Source organism: Dermacentor andersoni, chromosome 8 (genome assembly GCF_023375885.2).
Source record: "Dermacentor andersoni chromosome 8, qqDerAnde1_hic_scaffold, whole genome shotgun sequence".
Lineage (NCBI taxonomy): Eukaryota > Metazoa > Arthropoda > Arachnida > Ixodida > Ixodidae > Dermacentor > Dermacentor andersoni.
The window spans coordinates 97,529,762-97,547,397 of NC_092821.1; the positions used below are offsets into that span (position 1 = coordinate 97,529,762).

Consider the following 17,636-nt stretch of genomic DNA (forward strand, 5'->3'; position numbering starts at 1 on the left):
CCGATATACCTTTACAAAGAAAGAACGTTTCCGTTTAAAAAATAATGTTGCGTTTGTTCATGAACATTAAAGGTGAATGTAAGGTCTGAACCTTCATTCGTATTTGATTTCTAACTTCTTGTTGCTAGACGGATCTCAGTGCCCCATTCGTTCGTCTTCTTGACGAAACTCAAATTAATCAGTCTTATTCAGCATCGGCCTATAAGTGACTAACGTGTCGCTTTTTTTTCTTTCAACAGAACGGGATCCCCGAAAATGCAACGCCCAGATGATAAGGGTGTGCGCTCGTGAAGGGATGGAGTGCGAGGTTATCGACGGTATCTCTGTGTGTACGGGTAAGGCGCTGATAATTTTAAGTCTTGATTATAGAAACACAGTGTTCAGCTGTAGCGCCGTGCTATTTGTCGCTGTTGTCAGTACATTTTTGCGTGTTTACTCTTTTTTTCTGTGTTTGCTACAGTCATGCTTTTCTTGTATTTGGTGCAGTGTCATGTATTTGCTCTTCCAGTTTACTTCTTACCTTTCTCACGTTTCTCTGCGTCCATCATATTATAACAGTCCTCCCCTCTACTTTTACCTTCACTTGCATCTTTCTCGCGGCTTCTGGAGAGTTCACGTATCCATTGAGAAGCTGTTGTTGTTGTTCCTCAATGACTTAGCCGATGGCTACGGTGGACGTGGATCTCCAGCTCCTGCATTCTCTTTCCCTTTTTACTACAACAAAACTGCTACTACGTTGCAGCATTTTATTTACCTTATACGGTAGCCTGCATAACCATTAGTAAGCTATATTTCGGAGTAGCTACCTAAACCTTCGACAGCCTTAGGGACGCATGGAAGGCCCAGAGATGTTCCCTAAAGATTGCTGCGTTGCAGACAACAGCTCATTTCTTCAGGTATTGTTTAAAAAATTTATTCCAGGCAGATCTATACATTGGAAACATTGCCACTTGGTGGCAAATTTGGGAGATCAGCACGTTAAAAAAAAAAAAAAAACTTCAAGTCACTGCATCAAGCGAGCAAAAAAATATAAATTCATAGACAACACGTACCACTCCTTTTTATTCTTGGTCTGGAAAGAAAAGTAATTTCTAAAGTGTATTCAGTAATACAGTAAAGCTTAAAAGTGTAATATTTGCTTTCTTTTTTTCCTTTCAAAATAGTTCGAAGCGCAACAAAATGCGACGAGGAGTTAAGGAAGAAATGTGGCAAAATTGGGAAAGCGTGCGACGATGGAGACAACTTCGTCCTCTGCAGAGGTAGTATCGCAAGACACCCACTACATTGTCGCCATAATCTTAGTTTTTGTGGTAACAACTCTCGTCTCTTGAGTTTAGCGATTGAACTCCATAGCCCGGCGACCCACCTGTGTGTGTGGTATTTTTTTTCAATAAGTATTAAGGCAACTTATCTTTGAGCATTGAAAAACTTTACGGCACTTGTTGAGCTGCTTAGCAGCAAGAAGACGCTTAAACGAAGTATTCGAAACTGCAAAGTTTTGTCAAAGACAGACAAAAATGAAATAGTGGATGGTTGTCTCTTTCATCGCTCCTCTGTGGAAGTTTTTTTTCGAAAGAATATTTAAGGAGAGCTTGGTGCGTATGTGTGGCGACAGCCACTGCTCTTTGTTAACATTAACATAAGTGTTTTGCTCATAATTTTCATAAGGAAAACTACGAGTGGGAGAAAGACACAGGGGCATTCGGCTAACAAGCCTTCGCGTACAACAATAGAAACATTCTCAGAACACGAATGTTCGCATAATAGAAACCTTGTTGAAATGAGGTCGTACGAGTTACTCCTTAATATTGCACTTATCTGCGAGCCATATAGGCGGACCCGGTGTGCGATCTACGGGGTGGTGGTGGCGGTAGAAACATTTATTGCCAATGATAAGAATGGTGGGGGCGAAGCTCTTTACATGGCACTTGGGTGCTCCCTTACTGTGAGGGGGCACCCTTACAAAGCGAAGGAGAGCCTTTGGAGCGCAATCCTTCTTATAGCACTGGAGATGATCTGGCACTGGTCTTGAGCGGAAGTGAAGGTCAGAAGAGTCTCCCAGTAAGGCTCCGCCATGGCACGTGATGGAGGATGAGGGAAGGTGGGGCATGTGAGGAGGGTGTATAGGAAGTCTCCTGGTTTGCCGCAAAGTTTGCATGTTGAGGGGAATTGGTCTGGGCATCGGGCATGTAGTAGTATGGGGTATGGAGCAGTCCGAGTTCGTAGTCGTCGCCAGTGTGTGGCCTGCTCTATGGTGAAGAATGGGGCTGGGGGTGTGCATTCCCTCCTTTTGTCCCGGTAGTACGAGAGAATATCACGGAAGGAAAGCAGGTCCTCCCCGGCTCGTAGAGGGGGCTCGTCTCCTACCTACTGCCCGGAATGTGAGACCTCGGCAAGGAGTGAGCCTCCTCGTTGCCAGGGAGGCCAGCATGTGCTGGCGTCCAGATTAGGGTTATGCGGTGCCGGGGCTGGCAGAAGCGTAGTAAGCGCGCAGCGGCGCAGGATATGTAGCTATTGGCATAGTTGAGAATGACGTATTTGGAGTCAGTGATAATTTTGGTGGCAGATGTAGATATGAGAGCAAGTGCGATGGCTGCCTCTTCTGCTTCTGTGGTGGAACTGGTGATAATTGAGGTGGAGGTTAGAAGCTTTGCTTGATTGTCGGCTACCGCCAGGGCCATACGGGGGCCTGACGTATATTCCGCTGCGTCCACGTCATCATGGTCATCGCCATACTGTTTGTGTGGGGCCCGAGCCCTTGCTATTCTGCGGTTCCCGTCTCGTTCAGGTTAGAGCGGAGATTAGGAAAAATGGGGACCCCCTCGGTAGGATGTGTAATTGGGGTTAGGTTTATTTAGGATAACAGAGTGCGGCCAGCCTCTGAGTTAGACAGAAGGATATTTGTGCCATAAATATGGCTTCTCTGAGTTCCTCAAAGGTGTTGTGGGCACCGAGTTTGAGGAGTCGGTCATTGGATGTGCTGGGAGGAAGGCGTAGAGCTGCTTTCGTGCAACTCCGTAGGAGCGCGTTTACCCGATCTCTCTCCTTCTGTCGAAGTTGTAGGTATGGAAGAGCATATGCAGTGCGGCTTATCATGTAAGCCTGGGTGAGGCGAAGCTTGTGTCCCTCGCGTAAGCAAGCCCGGCGGTTGGCTATGCGGCAAATCAGTTGGGCGGTCTGATGAGCGTGTGTTTGGAGAGTCTTTACGATTTCTCCTTGCGCGCCACGAGAGTGGAGAACTAGCCCTAGCACTCGGATTTGGGATAAAAGTACAATGGGATGGGCACCTAGCGTAAGGATGATGGGAGGAACGACTGAATCATGTTGCTTGTGGCGGTAGAGTAAGAGCTCCGATTTTGAGGGCGAGCAAGTCAGGCCACGCTCCCGTACATATGCGTCGATGGTGGTTAATGCCAATTGTAGGTGTTGTTCTATTTCGGCGTCACTGCCTCGGTTTGTCCAAACAGTGATGTCGTCGGCGTAGAGGCTGAAATGGATGTCGGGATTTTGAGCTAGTTGGGGTAGGTGAAAGAGTGCTATATTGAATAATATAGGGGAAAGGACGGCTCCCTGGGGCGTACCTCATGCCCCCAGTGTGTAACCTGGGAGGCTGTGGTAGTTGAAAGGAAATGTGGCTGTGCGGTGGCTGAGGAAGTCTCGGATGTAGTTGTACATCCTGCCGCCGACTCCCAAGATTGTAAGGTTTTGTAGAATAGCTGAGTGTGTAACGTGATCAAATGCCTTAGTAAAATCAACACCTAGGATAGCTTTGGTGTCGTTGGTTTGGGAATCTAGAATGTGATGTTTTAACTGTAGGAAGACGTCCTGTGTGGAAAGCACAGGACGAAATCCAAACATGCAGGTGGGCCCTCAGATCATTGCTTTCTAGGTACCAGCAGAGCCTAGTCTGGAGTACATGTTCCATCAGTTTGCCGATAGAAGAGGTCAGAGAGACGGGTATGAGGTTAGAGGTGAGCAGAGGTTTCCTAGGTCTATGTATGAAAACAACTTTGGCCTCTTTCCATTGCGGTGGGAGGGTTCCCCTTTGCCAGCACCCGTTACAGTATTCGGTAAGGGCCGCAATGGATTCGGCGTCCAGATTCCGGAGTGCCTTGTTATGTACCCCGTCTGGGCTGGGGGCTGAGGATGTGTTAAGTCTCTGGAGTTCGGCTTGAACTTCTGTTTCTGTAATGCGCTGGTCGAGGAGGTCGTTAGGGGTGCCTGCATAGTCGGGGTGTGTTAAAGGAGGGTGTGTGGGGAATCTATGGTGAGTGCAGCCGAATGGCCGGTTTCGTGCGAAGTCTAGGCTCCAGCAACGGCTTATGCACGTGCGCGTATTTCGACGTCTGCATACTGCATTAGCGAACGAGAAAAAAGAAAGCTGAATTGTTTGCCTATCAAACGACATGATTAGTCTGTCGTACGTCGGAGATAGTTGTGCGCTTGCGCTCGCTCCGGTTGTGCGTATTGAGGAAGCCGTGGTGTAGTTTTATTAAGCTCTCCAACGATTAAACGCATTTCCCATCCAAATTTGATGAAGAGGTAAATTTTGTCCTTTTTTAGCATGCTGAGGGTTGACAACATAGACATATATTCCCCTGCATGCTAGTGTAGAAGGGAGGACGAGAGAGAGAGAGAGAGAGAGAGAGGCCCTGAAGGAGAGAAATTGAAGAGACTCAATAATTTAAATAATGGGCATTCGAGTCTGGCTGAGATTTTAAGAAATTTAAGTGGCAGACACAAAAGTCAAGTTATTGGACAGCAGTTGTACAGCTGTTGTGTACATAATTCTTTTATGCCGAACTGTGCCTTTGCTCTCCTGTCTGTAGAGCTCAACTTACTTTATACAGTCCACAGAGCCCTAGCCCAGCATTTGCGTAGGTTCTTTGTGATTCCGCCACGCTCTTTGTGATGTCAAATAAATTTGGTTTCATTTGACAAGGCAAGGAGATAAACAAAAATCCAGAGGCCTGATGTTTGGATTTGACAGACAATGACAGTTGATTGAGGTTGCCGGTCGTGAGGAGCATCGTGGATGCGCCCTTCACCCCTGCATGCATGAACATGTAGGTCGCGGTCTTCGCGAGACTCTCGGTCAGTGAACCCATCTCGCGTTGCGTGTTCTGCTGCAATACCAGCTCCGCAACCCGCACTGCATCAGAGTCCGTGACACTATTATTTTTGTGAGGCAAAAAGCTTGACTGGCGAATGTTGATCCGCTGGTGATGTCTTTGACTCTGACACGCAGCGCTGCGCTTTTCTGACTGCGATGCACTTCAGTTGGTGAAATGTCACAGAAAAAACAAAAAACATAAAAAGAGCAGCAGTTTCATACGGTAGTTCATTTTGCGATTCCTTGAAGATAGAGAGAAAAGGCAAAGACGGAAATCAAGGGGCCAGTGATCATTAGAGGACCCCAGAACCCACTAAATTAAGACCAATTAAAACCTGGTAGCCTGCTCAGCCAAGCGTTACTGTATACTGAACGTATACTGAACGCGATAGCGCATATTTTTCTAAGTTCAGTGAGAAACGTGTTAGTGTGTGTATGTAACTTGTAAACTGTACTTACACTGCTCAGAAAAGACATATATCGACCCGCTCCGAACGCAAGCACATTTGACTGTGCACTCGACTGTGCATAGCGCAAAGCAACCTTGAGATGACTGCGCCCTCGTGCGTAGGAAACACTCCCCACCAGATAATCCGGTGGAAGAACGTCTGCCCCATCAAACTGTAGCTGCCATACCCACGTATTGTCCCCAGGAACCCACACCGACCCGCTTCGAACGCAAGCACAGCTGACCAGGCAGCATTGTGGCGGATGTCTCCACCACTTTTTCGACTGTGCATAGCGCAAAGCGACTTTGAGATTACTGCACAATAGTGCAAAAGGAACAATCGCCGCAAGGCAATCCGGTGCAAGAACGTCTGCCCCGCCAGACTGTAGTTGTCATACCGAAGTAATCTTCTCAGGAACCGCCTAGGTATGGTAATTTATCCCGGTAACAAAAAAGTTCGCAGGCGATTCAACCTCCAGCTGATGTTGATCAAAGGCAATGTCTTCCCGAGCGATGTAGGGGTGACATTTGGGCGCAGTCAGTGCATATAAGGCACTATTGCATCATCCCTCGCACGCGGAGAAAAGGAGCAGCGTGGGACCGCCTATTTGTTATTTTTTTTTACAAAGGAGGTATTCTGTAAGAGTCCACCTAGTGGACAGGTTCATTACATCTACTGCTGAAGTGCTGAAGGGCTGATTGGCTGTGGCGCCTTGTTACTGCGGACGCACAGCCCAGCTTAGCCAATTAGAACTTCAGCAGCAGATGAAATCGACATGTCCATTAGGTGGGCTTTTACGGAATACTTCCCCTGCGCTACCTTAGGGATTACACTTGCGGACTGCACATGCCGAAGAGAGCGGTCCACATGATTTACTCTGGACTTTCGCCTGGATCAGATATAGTGCAGTCGAAATATAGAAAGTGTCGAGAAAACGCACACCCGCGATACGGAAAAAAATGCGGGTATTTCTCCCAGAAAGGCATTGTCTTTAAAAATAACACGACTCCTCTAATACGGGACACCGCGTTTAGGTGCAATCCAGTTTGCAATATATACAACTGTGCTTGCAGCAGAACGATTCAACATGGTCTCTTGCTTTATCGAGTTGGAGATACGTTTTCATAAATGATATAAAGCTGCGTTTGCCTGTCACAGAAAAATATCCTCCACTTATATAGGGAACCTCGCTAACATCGTGCAATACACCTGTTCAAACAGACCCACGGCCCCGAGGTTGTCCGGACGAACACAAGAAAAGGTGCGCTAAAGTCCATCTCAACTGCATAGAGATCAAGGACGGCCCGACATGCACAGGTAAGAAGCCTATTTATGAAAAACTGAGCAAACCTATAAGGGTATGTCCGGAAAAAAATGTCAATGGTGTGATTAAAAGAGATTTATTGATCACATTGGTACAACACATTAAAAGGCTTCAATATAGGCTCCTCCTGCGTTGACACATTGCCTCCAGCGAAATTTCTAGACATCTAAGGCATCAGCCTAGGCATCTTCCGAGATGTCCTTTATAGCCTTGGTGCAAGCCGCTTTGTCTTTGTCAAGTGTTTCGAAATAATGTCCTTACCTGAGAGTTTTCAAACGCGAAAACAAAAGGAGGTCTGGCGGAGCCCCGTCAGGATTGTAGGGCAGCTGGGGAACCGTTGGCACCCTTGAATCCACCAGAAAGCTAGTCATGAAGAAGGCGGTGTGGGCTGGTGCGTTGTCATGGTTATGTTTCCAATCGCCCACGATGTCAGGCGGGACACGATGCGCGGTTAATTTGAGTTTCTTGAGGACTTCTACCTAGAATTAGGCATTGACAGTTGTACCATGAGGCACAAACTGATGGCGCACGAGTCCCCTGACGTTAAAGATCACAATAAGCATGGTCTTCACACTTTACTTGCTCATTCTGGCCTTCTTGGGGTGAGGAGACATCGAGGTGTGCTACTCGGCACTTCGCTTTTTTGTTTCAGGGCCGCATTCAAACACCCACGACTCGTCACCTGTGATGACATTGTCTAAAACGTGGGGGTCACTTTCACACAAGTCCTAAAGCACCTGGCGCATTTCAGCTCAGCTCAATTTTTGGTCTTTGGTTAGCACAGTGTGCACAATTTTCGGACGCACTTTTCGCATGTGCAAATTATTTTTCAATATCTCGTGAACGATATTTTTTGGAAAGTTTAATGTCTGTGCCACTAAACGAGCACCCAAACAACGGTCCGAGCTCGAACGATTTCTCCCACACGACACATTGATTTTCGGTGATGGTCGTTGGGGGACGTCCAGCGCAAGCTTCATCGCTAACCTTTTCACAACCTTCACAATGCTCCGATAAACGATTAACACCAAAGGCCCTCTTTACCAGGGGAAAAGTTTCTACTGTGGACTTACCGGGTTTCACACAAAACTTAATGGCAATCCTTTGTTCCCACGCGCGCTGCATTAGGGCTTGCACGGGAAATGAAGACAAGTCTCACAAAAACGCCTGTCCTTACCCTCCAGATGGTCGTAGATGACTGATCGAAAACGTATGGGTCCGCTAACTTCCCCTTCCACCAATCTCAACCGGTAATAGCACACTGGGACCCATAGTCGCTTCACAATATTATCACTGACATTTCATTTCGGACAAACCCTGTATAAGGGCGTGCCATGGACGATGGGGAAAGTTGTCATTGAATTGTAGCTTATCACAGCAACTAACTTTTTGACCTGCGCGGAGTGCTAAACTGAAGTAAAGCAAGATGACTGGAATTCATACTCTGAAGTGTGCAAGTCGATTAAAGAAAGAGCAAAGTTTTTATCACGCAGTGTAGCAGATATTAACATCTGCGTTTAAGAAAAGCATTATTATAGCAGAAGCGGACGTCCGTAAATCTATGGTGCTCGATAACATTCCACCGACGGCTATTAATTAACCTGCTAATTCGGTTATTCTAGGGCACTTGTTGCAGTTGTGAAGTTACCATTCGGCGCTCGAGGTGTGTTCATTAGGGAGAATTTCTGAGGCTCGCACAGTTTCAATAAATTCCCTCTCAAACTGATACATGATAGTACTGCACGATAAAGACGAAGAGAGAGAAAGCGAAAAGCTAAGCCCAAGGCCGCGAGATCAAATAACTCTCGCGTCAGCTGAATTCGATAAAGATGAAATCCAACAATTTCCGTGTACCCTGAATTAGGCGCACGTTAAAGATCCCCAGGTGGTCAAAATTAATCTGGAGTCTCCCAGTAGCGCATACCTCACATAGTCGTTTCGGCAGGTAATTCACAAGAATTTAATTAATTTAGAAACAGAAAAAGACGGCACAAGTATACCGAACATTCGTACTGTAACAATGGTACTCACAAAACATAATGGTGTTCCTTGCACGTCCGTCTGTCATTGAGAAAATAATACATATCGGAGATAACTATTAACTGGAACGCTACAGTGCAACAATCCGCCAGGCAGGGTTGTTCCAAACTATCACTTTGAAGGGAGACAGCAAAATCAGCTGTACTGCGCAGTAAGAGTTCTCTACGTATGCCGCCAAGACGATGAGAAATTAATTTATAAACAATTTCCGTTAAGGAACTACGGTACTCCTGTGAGGAATCAAGTCATGAGGAGGTTAACACCACACAAGGACCCCGCCTGTTGCATACTGTGCGAACCTTTTGCGCCACGAACGCGAAACAGCGTGGCCAAAAATTCACGCGATTATCGACACGTTCCTGTCCCTGAGCTCATAGGTACGAGTTGACTTTTACGTTTTTTCATGGTTTCTTTCTTTTGCGGGAATAAATTCCGACACCCAAAAGTGTACAAGTGACACGGAAAAGAAGTTGATGATGATGATGATGATGATGATGTGTTGTGTTTAGTGGCACAAGGGCCAGGTTTGGCCAAAGAGCGCCATGAAAAGAAGTTGAATATACGTATAGAAAGGGTCGTTCGCTTAAGAGATGCCTATGTGCCGGCATGATGTGTTCATGTCGTATAAAGGAACTTTTCGCGCTAGCAATTACATGGAAAATATAGCGAATTTCTCCCGTCGGTGTCGCCGAGGACTTCAGAATGCATTTACTTATTTTTATTTATTTATTCACAACACACTGTGGTTGAAAGAGCAAGCAGGGTGGCATAACAAAAGCAGCTGACAAAAAAAAAAAAAACTCACACACACAGAAACAAAAAAGCGTAGTGAAACGGTAGAACACAGTATAGTGCATAATTATAGTCAGAAAAGTCAGCAGATTAGAGCAAAAGTGCTAAGCACAACTAATACCTATACGCAATATGAAAAAAATACCACATTTTGTACTGTGTGGTCACAAAGACAAGGGTAAACAGCTCTCAAAGTCAGGATTATCCCCATCACAAAATACTTCCAACGGTAACGCATTCCATTCATGTACGGTCCGAGGAAAAAAAGAATACATGAAAAATATTGTGCGTTCGAATTAAGGTTCAAGAGTATGGACATCTCTATGCTGCCTTGTCTAGAAATTCGGTGTGTTAAGTAAGTTTCAGGTTTAATGCTAATTTACCAAACTATACAAAGTGGTCAAATTTCAGCCTAGCAAGTGCTCTTCGGTGCCCCTCTCAGCTTGGACCCAGAGGGGCAGCTCTGGGCCGTCCGGATGGCCGAAGACGCCGCCAGAAAACAAGGACTGGCCGCCGTCTGAGGAAGGGAGGGTTTGGGGGTTAGTCTCCCGACCCCCGCCACCCCTGAACCCTATCAAGGACATACTAAAGTTTTATCTCTCTCTCGGTGTTATAAAACAAGGATGTTCTTACTAGTCATGAGCGCTGACGGCGAGTCATTTCTTTGGTAAGCAATAAATATAAAACGGACCGCTTTCGTTGCACCCTCTCAAGTTTCCTAATATCTTTCTTGAGATATGGATCCGAAGCGACACTACCGTAACTAATTTAGGTCTGATAAATGCATTATAGGCCAGTAGTGCTATTTCGGATGTAGCTGTTATTAGTTTGTGCCTCAAGAAACCGAGCTGTTTAGAAACGGATGAGCATGTTTTTCTAATATGACTTGACTATATTAAGCGGTTTGTAATAGCAATACCTAAACATTTATATTCATCAATCTCCGTCAAAGAGCAATTGTTGAGAGAATACGTGTAAATAAGAGGGAATTTTTTGTGTATAGGGAGCATGAAGACTGATTTATCACTGTTTAGTTTCATAGACCAATCCTTACACCAAATGGCAAAAAGGTTAGTTTGTAGGCATTATCGATCACTGGGAGTGATAACGGTTTCAAAAAGTATGCCGTCATCTGCAAAAAGCTTTATCCTTGTTTTTGACGTAGCTATGGATGTAACGATGCCATTTATGTATACTGAAAAAAGAAAAACAGGTCCAGAAACGCTACCTAGAAGGACTCCTGATGTTACAGGCAGAACGCCAGACGTGGAGTCACTCGCTTGCACTTATTGCTTACGATTAGAAAGGTAGGAACGAATCCAATTGACCAGGTTAAAAGGTGGGCCTATGCTTTGTAACTTCGAAATGAGTGTGCTGTGTGTGATGGAGGCCGAACGCCTTACTAAAATCCAAGATGATAGCATCAAATTGACTTCCCGCATCAAGCTATCCGGGGAACTCGTGAATTGTCGTGACCAAGTGTGTTGTTGATAAGTGTTTCCAAAAGCCGTGGTGGGGAGGCGACAGACAGTCGTTTTCTTCAAGAAAGGAGGGGATGTATTGTGTGACTATGTGTTCCAACACCTTATATGGCGGGAAAGTTAAAGAACTAAGCCTGTAGTTGCCGACGTAGAGAAGATCGCCATTATTAAACGCTGGCACTATACGTGCCGTACGCAAATCATCAGGAATTATGGAATTTTCGAAAAACAAAAAGACGGGAGACATGCATCAAAACATATGCGACTGGTTCGGCACGCCTGTACGAAAATTTATTCGGAATATTATCGGGACCGGCTGAGGATGCTGTTTTCAGGTTAGGTAGCAAGCGCCGTACACCCTCGTATGTTATAAAATCAGGAGACATTTCTGGAAGACAGTTATGCGTTTCCGTGTGCTCGGAAGCAGTAAATATGGAACAGAAATAACGGTTAAATGTGTGCTATACGCCTATCCATGCCCTTTATGTGGGTTACATGCTACACTATTGAACCACTGTAGTTGCTCATACCAGGTGTTTAATTCCTGACTAAATTATTCCTCAATATGTTCAGAATGCAGACCCCACCCCAATGTCATCGAGCATAACGCTCGCAGCACATGTCACTTACCTTAAATCTTCACAGAGTATTAAAGAGTCAAAGTGCAAAACAATATGAGCGCTCAAACTTCAAGGTGATGCAAGTTTACTGTGTGGGTTCACTGTATGCCATTACAGGCACCACACGGCGTGCTAAAGCTCTTAAGAGTGCCAACAATATGGCCGCGCCCCCGTAGGTCGCGTCCGCATCAATCGAATGAGCTTATACTTAGAACACCTTAAGTGAAGTTTGAGCGCAGCGCTAAAGATTCCTATCACAGTCAGCGTCAGTGCCTCGTCCTTCGGGATTAACGGCCGAATTTTTTTCCTCTGTAGAACATAGAAGCGCTCTCGCTACTTTGGCTGTCAGGGTAACTTGTTGAGACATACACTGTTTTGTTGGTACTACCATTCGGGGCACACATAAGTGTTGTATATATATAGCGATACATCGGATTGCCACCATCGAAACGAGTTATGTTTGAGGCGTGTACTGCAACGGGACTCATCGGTCGCGCTTCCATAAGGTCACTCGCCGCCATCTAGCGACACCGCCGCGAAGCCTGCACAAGGCCTCCGGAATGCATAGCGCGCCCGTGCGTGCGACGCTGGGAAACGCGTCATGCGGCAACCCCGTTCCTCTCTAGTGCTTCTTTCTGGAAACGCTACGCCATCTAGTAGCCCTGCCGAGAAGTGCCGAGAAGCCCTGCCGAGAAGAATTGTTCCCTCGTTCGCCGCACACCAAGTCGCACATGCTCAGTGACCCAAGTCACCTATAGGGGTTCATTGAAGAGCGCCACATCTTCAGTGAATTTACGGCGCTGTTCACAAAAGCGTCGGCGTGAAAGGTGGTCATTCGAAGTGGTACATATCGAGTGCATTTGTGGCGCAGGCCGCCACTGCATCGGGTTGCTGTCCTTAAGGAACCTGTACGACGTAGGTTCAATCCCACTCAGCATCGGATAAATTTTACGGAACTTTCTCGTCATTGTAGAGCGCCACATTCCAAGTGGCACAAACCTGGTTACCCAAGTTTGCGTCAGATAGGTTCATTCAAGAGTGTCACGTACCTACAAGCACATAACGAGAGACCCAAGTTGGCATGAGAGAGGATTATTGAAGGGCAGCACAGGCCTCTTGGACCATACACAGTGGTACAAATCGGCTTGAAAGAGTGTCTTCAAACATCGGCGCCTGCCCCGTCTTGCATCAACTGGGATACGCGCCTGCATGAAAGACGTTCGTTGAAGAGCGGCACGTATGAACACATACTCAGTGACGCACGTTGGTCCTACGGTTGGTTTCGCACCCTGATACCTTAGCACACTAACCATTCGACCACGGACTACCCGGCGACCCAGGTAGGCGGGAAAACGGTTAGATACAAACGTACATGCATACAACATTACGTACATAGATAGATAGTCACCGGAAAGTGAGTGAAGGTATGCTAAAAATGCGAAGGCATTAAAATTAAACAAGAGCCATCTCCGATGACCATCTATAAGCCTGCGAATAGCCATGACATGAATGCGGCATATACTGTAGCCGGGCTCCTCTCTGACGCTTCCTTATGGACACACTGCGCCATCTAGCGGTGCCGCTACAAATTCCGCGCATACACCGTGGCACGTACAAACACGACTTAGTTGGCATTAAAGGGTTACATTGAAGAAGGCCAATTACCGACTAGCACACACCTAGCGGCCCCATCTGCACATCCGCAGTGACACAAACACAAGTTGGCGTAAAAACGATTCATTATATAGCGGCACTAGCCCAGTGCCACACATACTTACGGGAACGGTGCGTCACACCATGGGGCAGAAATGTGTGGAAATGCGAACAATTGTATGACTGTTTCTGCATGTGACCTCATAACATAGACATGGGAGTGCTGCTGAACAAACTGAGCAGACAACTGCACTACCTTCAGGATCAACCCACACTTTTAGATTGCACTATTTTCGACATCGACCTACATCTTCGGTCGGATAGCTAGACGGCCGAGAAGAAAGACTGGTCTGACTCAGAATGCCAAGACTGCTATTAGCATTAAAAATCCGGGCACTCGGTTCCTGAAATTCTTCTCGTTCATCGATCAGTCAGTATGTCGAATGTGACAGCCTCGTCACGCCTTTGGGATAGCGCAAGGGGGTTTATTGGCCAGCTTCGAGTTCCTAAGGTGAAATTTTACACGACGCCTGCGACATACTCGATGTTCCCCATACAGCGCCATTGTCATAAGGGGCAGGCTAGCGCTCCACAATTATTATTAACTACTAATTTCGGCTGGTTTCTTAAACAACAAAATACTGAGAAAACAGCGCAGACAAAGGACTACGAGAAGCGCCCGCTTTGTTCTCTTCTACAAACCTTGTCTGCATTGCTCGTGCAGTAGTGCTGCCATCACTGGGGTATAAAGGTGACATACATAAATGCTCAAAAAAATACACAAACCGGCAGTCTTCACCGAAGCCTCATTAAACCAGACCAGCACACACTTTGCAAAGCGTGCGCATTCGGTTCCAAGCAGAAAAGAAGTTCATTTTTCAGTTTGATTCCTCCTTTTCTTCACATGAAGTTCCTGTATATCGCATGTTATTCATCTATGATTACCTGTATGCTTTAGAGAAAATTCAGGTAAGCGCATGCAATCGTTCACGTATTGCCTAAATAACATGTTTACGGGTTACCCACATTCATCTATGTCCCTGATTTCACTTCCTAAACTGCCATACCTTTTTGCGGCAGCGTAGCAACATCAGGTGGCTGACAACATTTTTTTTCTTCGTTACTTGCGCAGACCCCAGCAAGCAGACTTGCGATAAAGAAATGACCAATAAATGCCACTTAATGGGAAAGAAATGTGTCGAAGGGGAGAACAAGACATTCTGCTCAGGTATGTAATGTTTCCTTATGATAACTGAAGTTTCTCCGAATTTCCTGAAGGGATAAAAATAAGAGGTCTTAAAAAAATGCGTACTGCCACATTATATCGGCATCCAGATGGCGCCATCTGGATGCAAGGAGGCGGGCGCACTGCTCTGTGAATGGTAGAAACGCCGGAAAAGTCGCCTGTGTTTCAGTTTCCCGGAACAGAATTAAGTTTTCGTCCAATATTCAGTTTACAGTCCGACGTTATCACGTCTGTCGATTCCGTACAATTCATATTGAGCGCGTTTTCTGACGCATTTAAATTTAGGAAATTAGTTAAGTAACGTCTCTGCGCTACACGTAGAGCCTACGTGGCTGTGTATGCATGCTTCAGAATCATCTTTCAATCACGGTCAGCACTGGAAGCCGGACGCCACATTCTCTTCGACACAGGGACATCAAGGCTATCGCGTTAAAAACTTCCTCCATGAGAAAAAAGGATACTTCGCAGTGTCAAGTGGACAACCATGAAAAAAAGTGTGATGATGAGAAAAAAGAAATATGCAACCTGCAGGGCTAAGTGTGCATGGTAAAAAGCATTGCCGCATTACTCAGTGGTAAATAGTAATTTGAGTTTTACTTCGGCAATTCAACACACCAACAAATGATTGAAGACCGTAAAACATAAAGTGTAAAAGTGCAGCTGAAGATTAGTATGTTCAAGACAAAGATAATGATCAAAAGCCTGGCAAGGGAAGAGTTCAGGATCGCCAACAGCTTCCGGAGACTGTGAAGGAGTACGTTTACTAACGTCAATTATTCACAGGGGACCCTGATCATGACAAAGAAATTTACAGAAGTATAAAAACGGGTTGAAGCGCATACGGCAGACATTATGACATCCTGACTGGGAGCTTACCATTATCAATGAACGCAAATGTGTACACTCAGTTCATCTTACTGGTGCAAAAATAAGAGGCAGAAACTTGCAGTCTGACAAAGAAGCTCGAGAACAAGTTAACGACTACACAAAGAGCGATGAAAAGAGGAATTTCACGTCTAACATTAAGAGAAGGAAGAGAGCGGTGTAGATCAGAGAGAACACAGGGATAGCCAATGTTCCAACTGACATTAAGAGAAAGAAATGCAGCTGGGCAGGTCGAGTAATGCGTAGGTTAGATAACCGGTGAGCCATTAGGTTACATCATGGGTGCCATGAGAAAGGAAGCGAAGTCGAGGACGCCGGTAGAATAGGTGGGGCAATCAAATTAAGAAATTCGCAGGCCCTAGTAAGAATCGGTAGGTGAACTACAGGGGTAGTTGCACATCGCAGGGACAGGGCTTTGTCCTGCAGTGGACATGAAAATGGCTGATGAAGATGATGATGCATTCTGCACTTTCCTTGATGAATTGGAAACCTTCGATTATTCGCAAAATTATTATCCGCACTTAACGCTAAAGCTTCATTTATCAGTGGCCATGAAACAAACCGTATCTATAGCTTCTTCTATTAGATCCAGGTAAACCGCCACAACCATGTAACGTGGCAGAAACCTCGAAATGCAAGAAGGATGGGAAAGACTGCGTCCTTATCGGCGACAAAGCGCAGTGCACTCGTGAGTCACATTTCTAAACACTTTCCATGGGTTTCCCTTATTTTTCATGCGAATTTATGAGTGTCTGCCACATAACATTCTCTTAGCTGTGCCACGAGTTTGGTGGTGTATTTAGGATTCGTACGCAACTGGTATCATGCGTAAACTACAAGGGTTACCTCGATGACAAAGAAAAAGAAAAATGCAAGGTAAGAGCAAAAAATGCATTGTAAAAATGGTACCGCAATACGGACTGGGGAATCCTTGTTTCACTTTATATTTCAGTATTCATGCCTTAATGTTGACGAAAAACAAAACTTCGCATATTCGACAATTCTTATGTGCACTTAGAGACAATGCTTGTTATATCAGCGGAAATTGCAAGACTACAATTGATGTCTCGTTTACTAGCTCCAGGCATGTCGCCAAAACCATGTGATGCAACCGACAACGCGAAATGCAAGAAAGATGGGAAAGACTGTGTCCTCATCGGCGACACAGCACAATGCATTCGTGAGTAGCACTTTTCAAGCGTTTCCATGGTTTTCCCATATATTATAGGAATCTGTGCGTATTTGGCACATAATATTCCGTTAACAGTGCAGGGAGCACTGTGCTTTGGATATGATTTCTATGAATCTGTTGTCATGCGTAAACCACAAGAGTTACCATGATAACAAAGAACAAGAAAAATACAAGACAAAGAGCAAGAAACGCGTTGTAAAAATGGTACCGCAATACATACTGGCTAACCTTTGTTTCACTTTTATTTCCGTAATTCATCCCTTTCTCTTGATAAAATGTTGTTTTAGTAGCGCAAATTGCAAAACAGTGCAATTTATGTTTCGTTTACTAGCTCCAGGTTTGCCGGCAAAACCATGTGATGCAACCGAAAACGCGAAATGCAAGATGGATGGGAAAGACTGTGTCAAAATCGGCGACACAGCGCAGTGCATTCGTGAGTATAATTTTTAAACCGTTTCCATGGGTTTCCTCTTTCTTTATGGAAACCTGTGCGTATTTGGCACGTAACATTCCGTTAACTGTGTAGCAAGCATGGTGCTGTGGTTACGATTTATATGCAGCTGTTATCATGCGTAAGCCTCAAGGGTTACGATGGTGACAAAGAAAAAGAAAAATACAAGATAAAGAGAAAAAAATGCGTTGTAAAAATGGTACGGCAATACGCATTGGAGAACCTTTGTTGAACTTTTATTTCCATAATTCATCCCTTTCTCTTGATGAAACTGGAAACGTCACATATGCGCACAATTCTTATGTGCAATTAGAGAGAATGCTTGTTTTATCAGCGGAAATTGCGAAACTGTGCAATTTATGTTTCGTTTACCAGCCCCAGGCATGCCAG

At 45.4% G+C, this 17,636-nt stretch overlaps 1 protein-coding gene across 1 annotated transcript in view; it reads left to right on the forward strand.

The window, feature by feature from the left end:
* The window catches only part of LOC129384193 (uncharacterized), a 126,821-nt gene extending 109,576 nt beyond the window's left edge, over positions 1-17,245 (forward strand). The window contains exons 23-29 of the mRNA XM_055069411.2: positions 240-335; positions 1,164-1,259; positions 6,784-6,879; positions 14,605-14,700; positions 16,190-16,291; positions 16,682-16,783; positions 17,127-17,245. Coding sequence (XP_054925386.2) covers positions 240-335; positions 1,164-1,259; positions 6,784-6,879; positions 14,605-14,700; positions 16,190-16,291; positions 16,682-16,783; positions 17,127-17,245 — 707 coding nt within the window. The remainder of the gene's footprint in view (positions 1-239; positions 336-1,163; positions 1,260-6,783; positions 6,880-14,604; positions 14,701-16,189; positions 16,292-16,681; positions 16,784-17,126) is intronic.
* Positions 17,246-17,636: the final 391 nt, after the last annotated feature.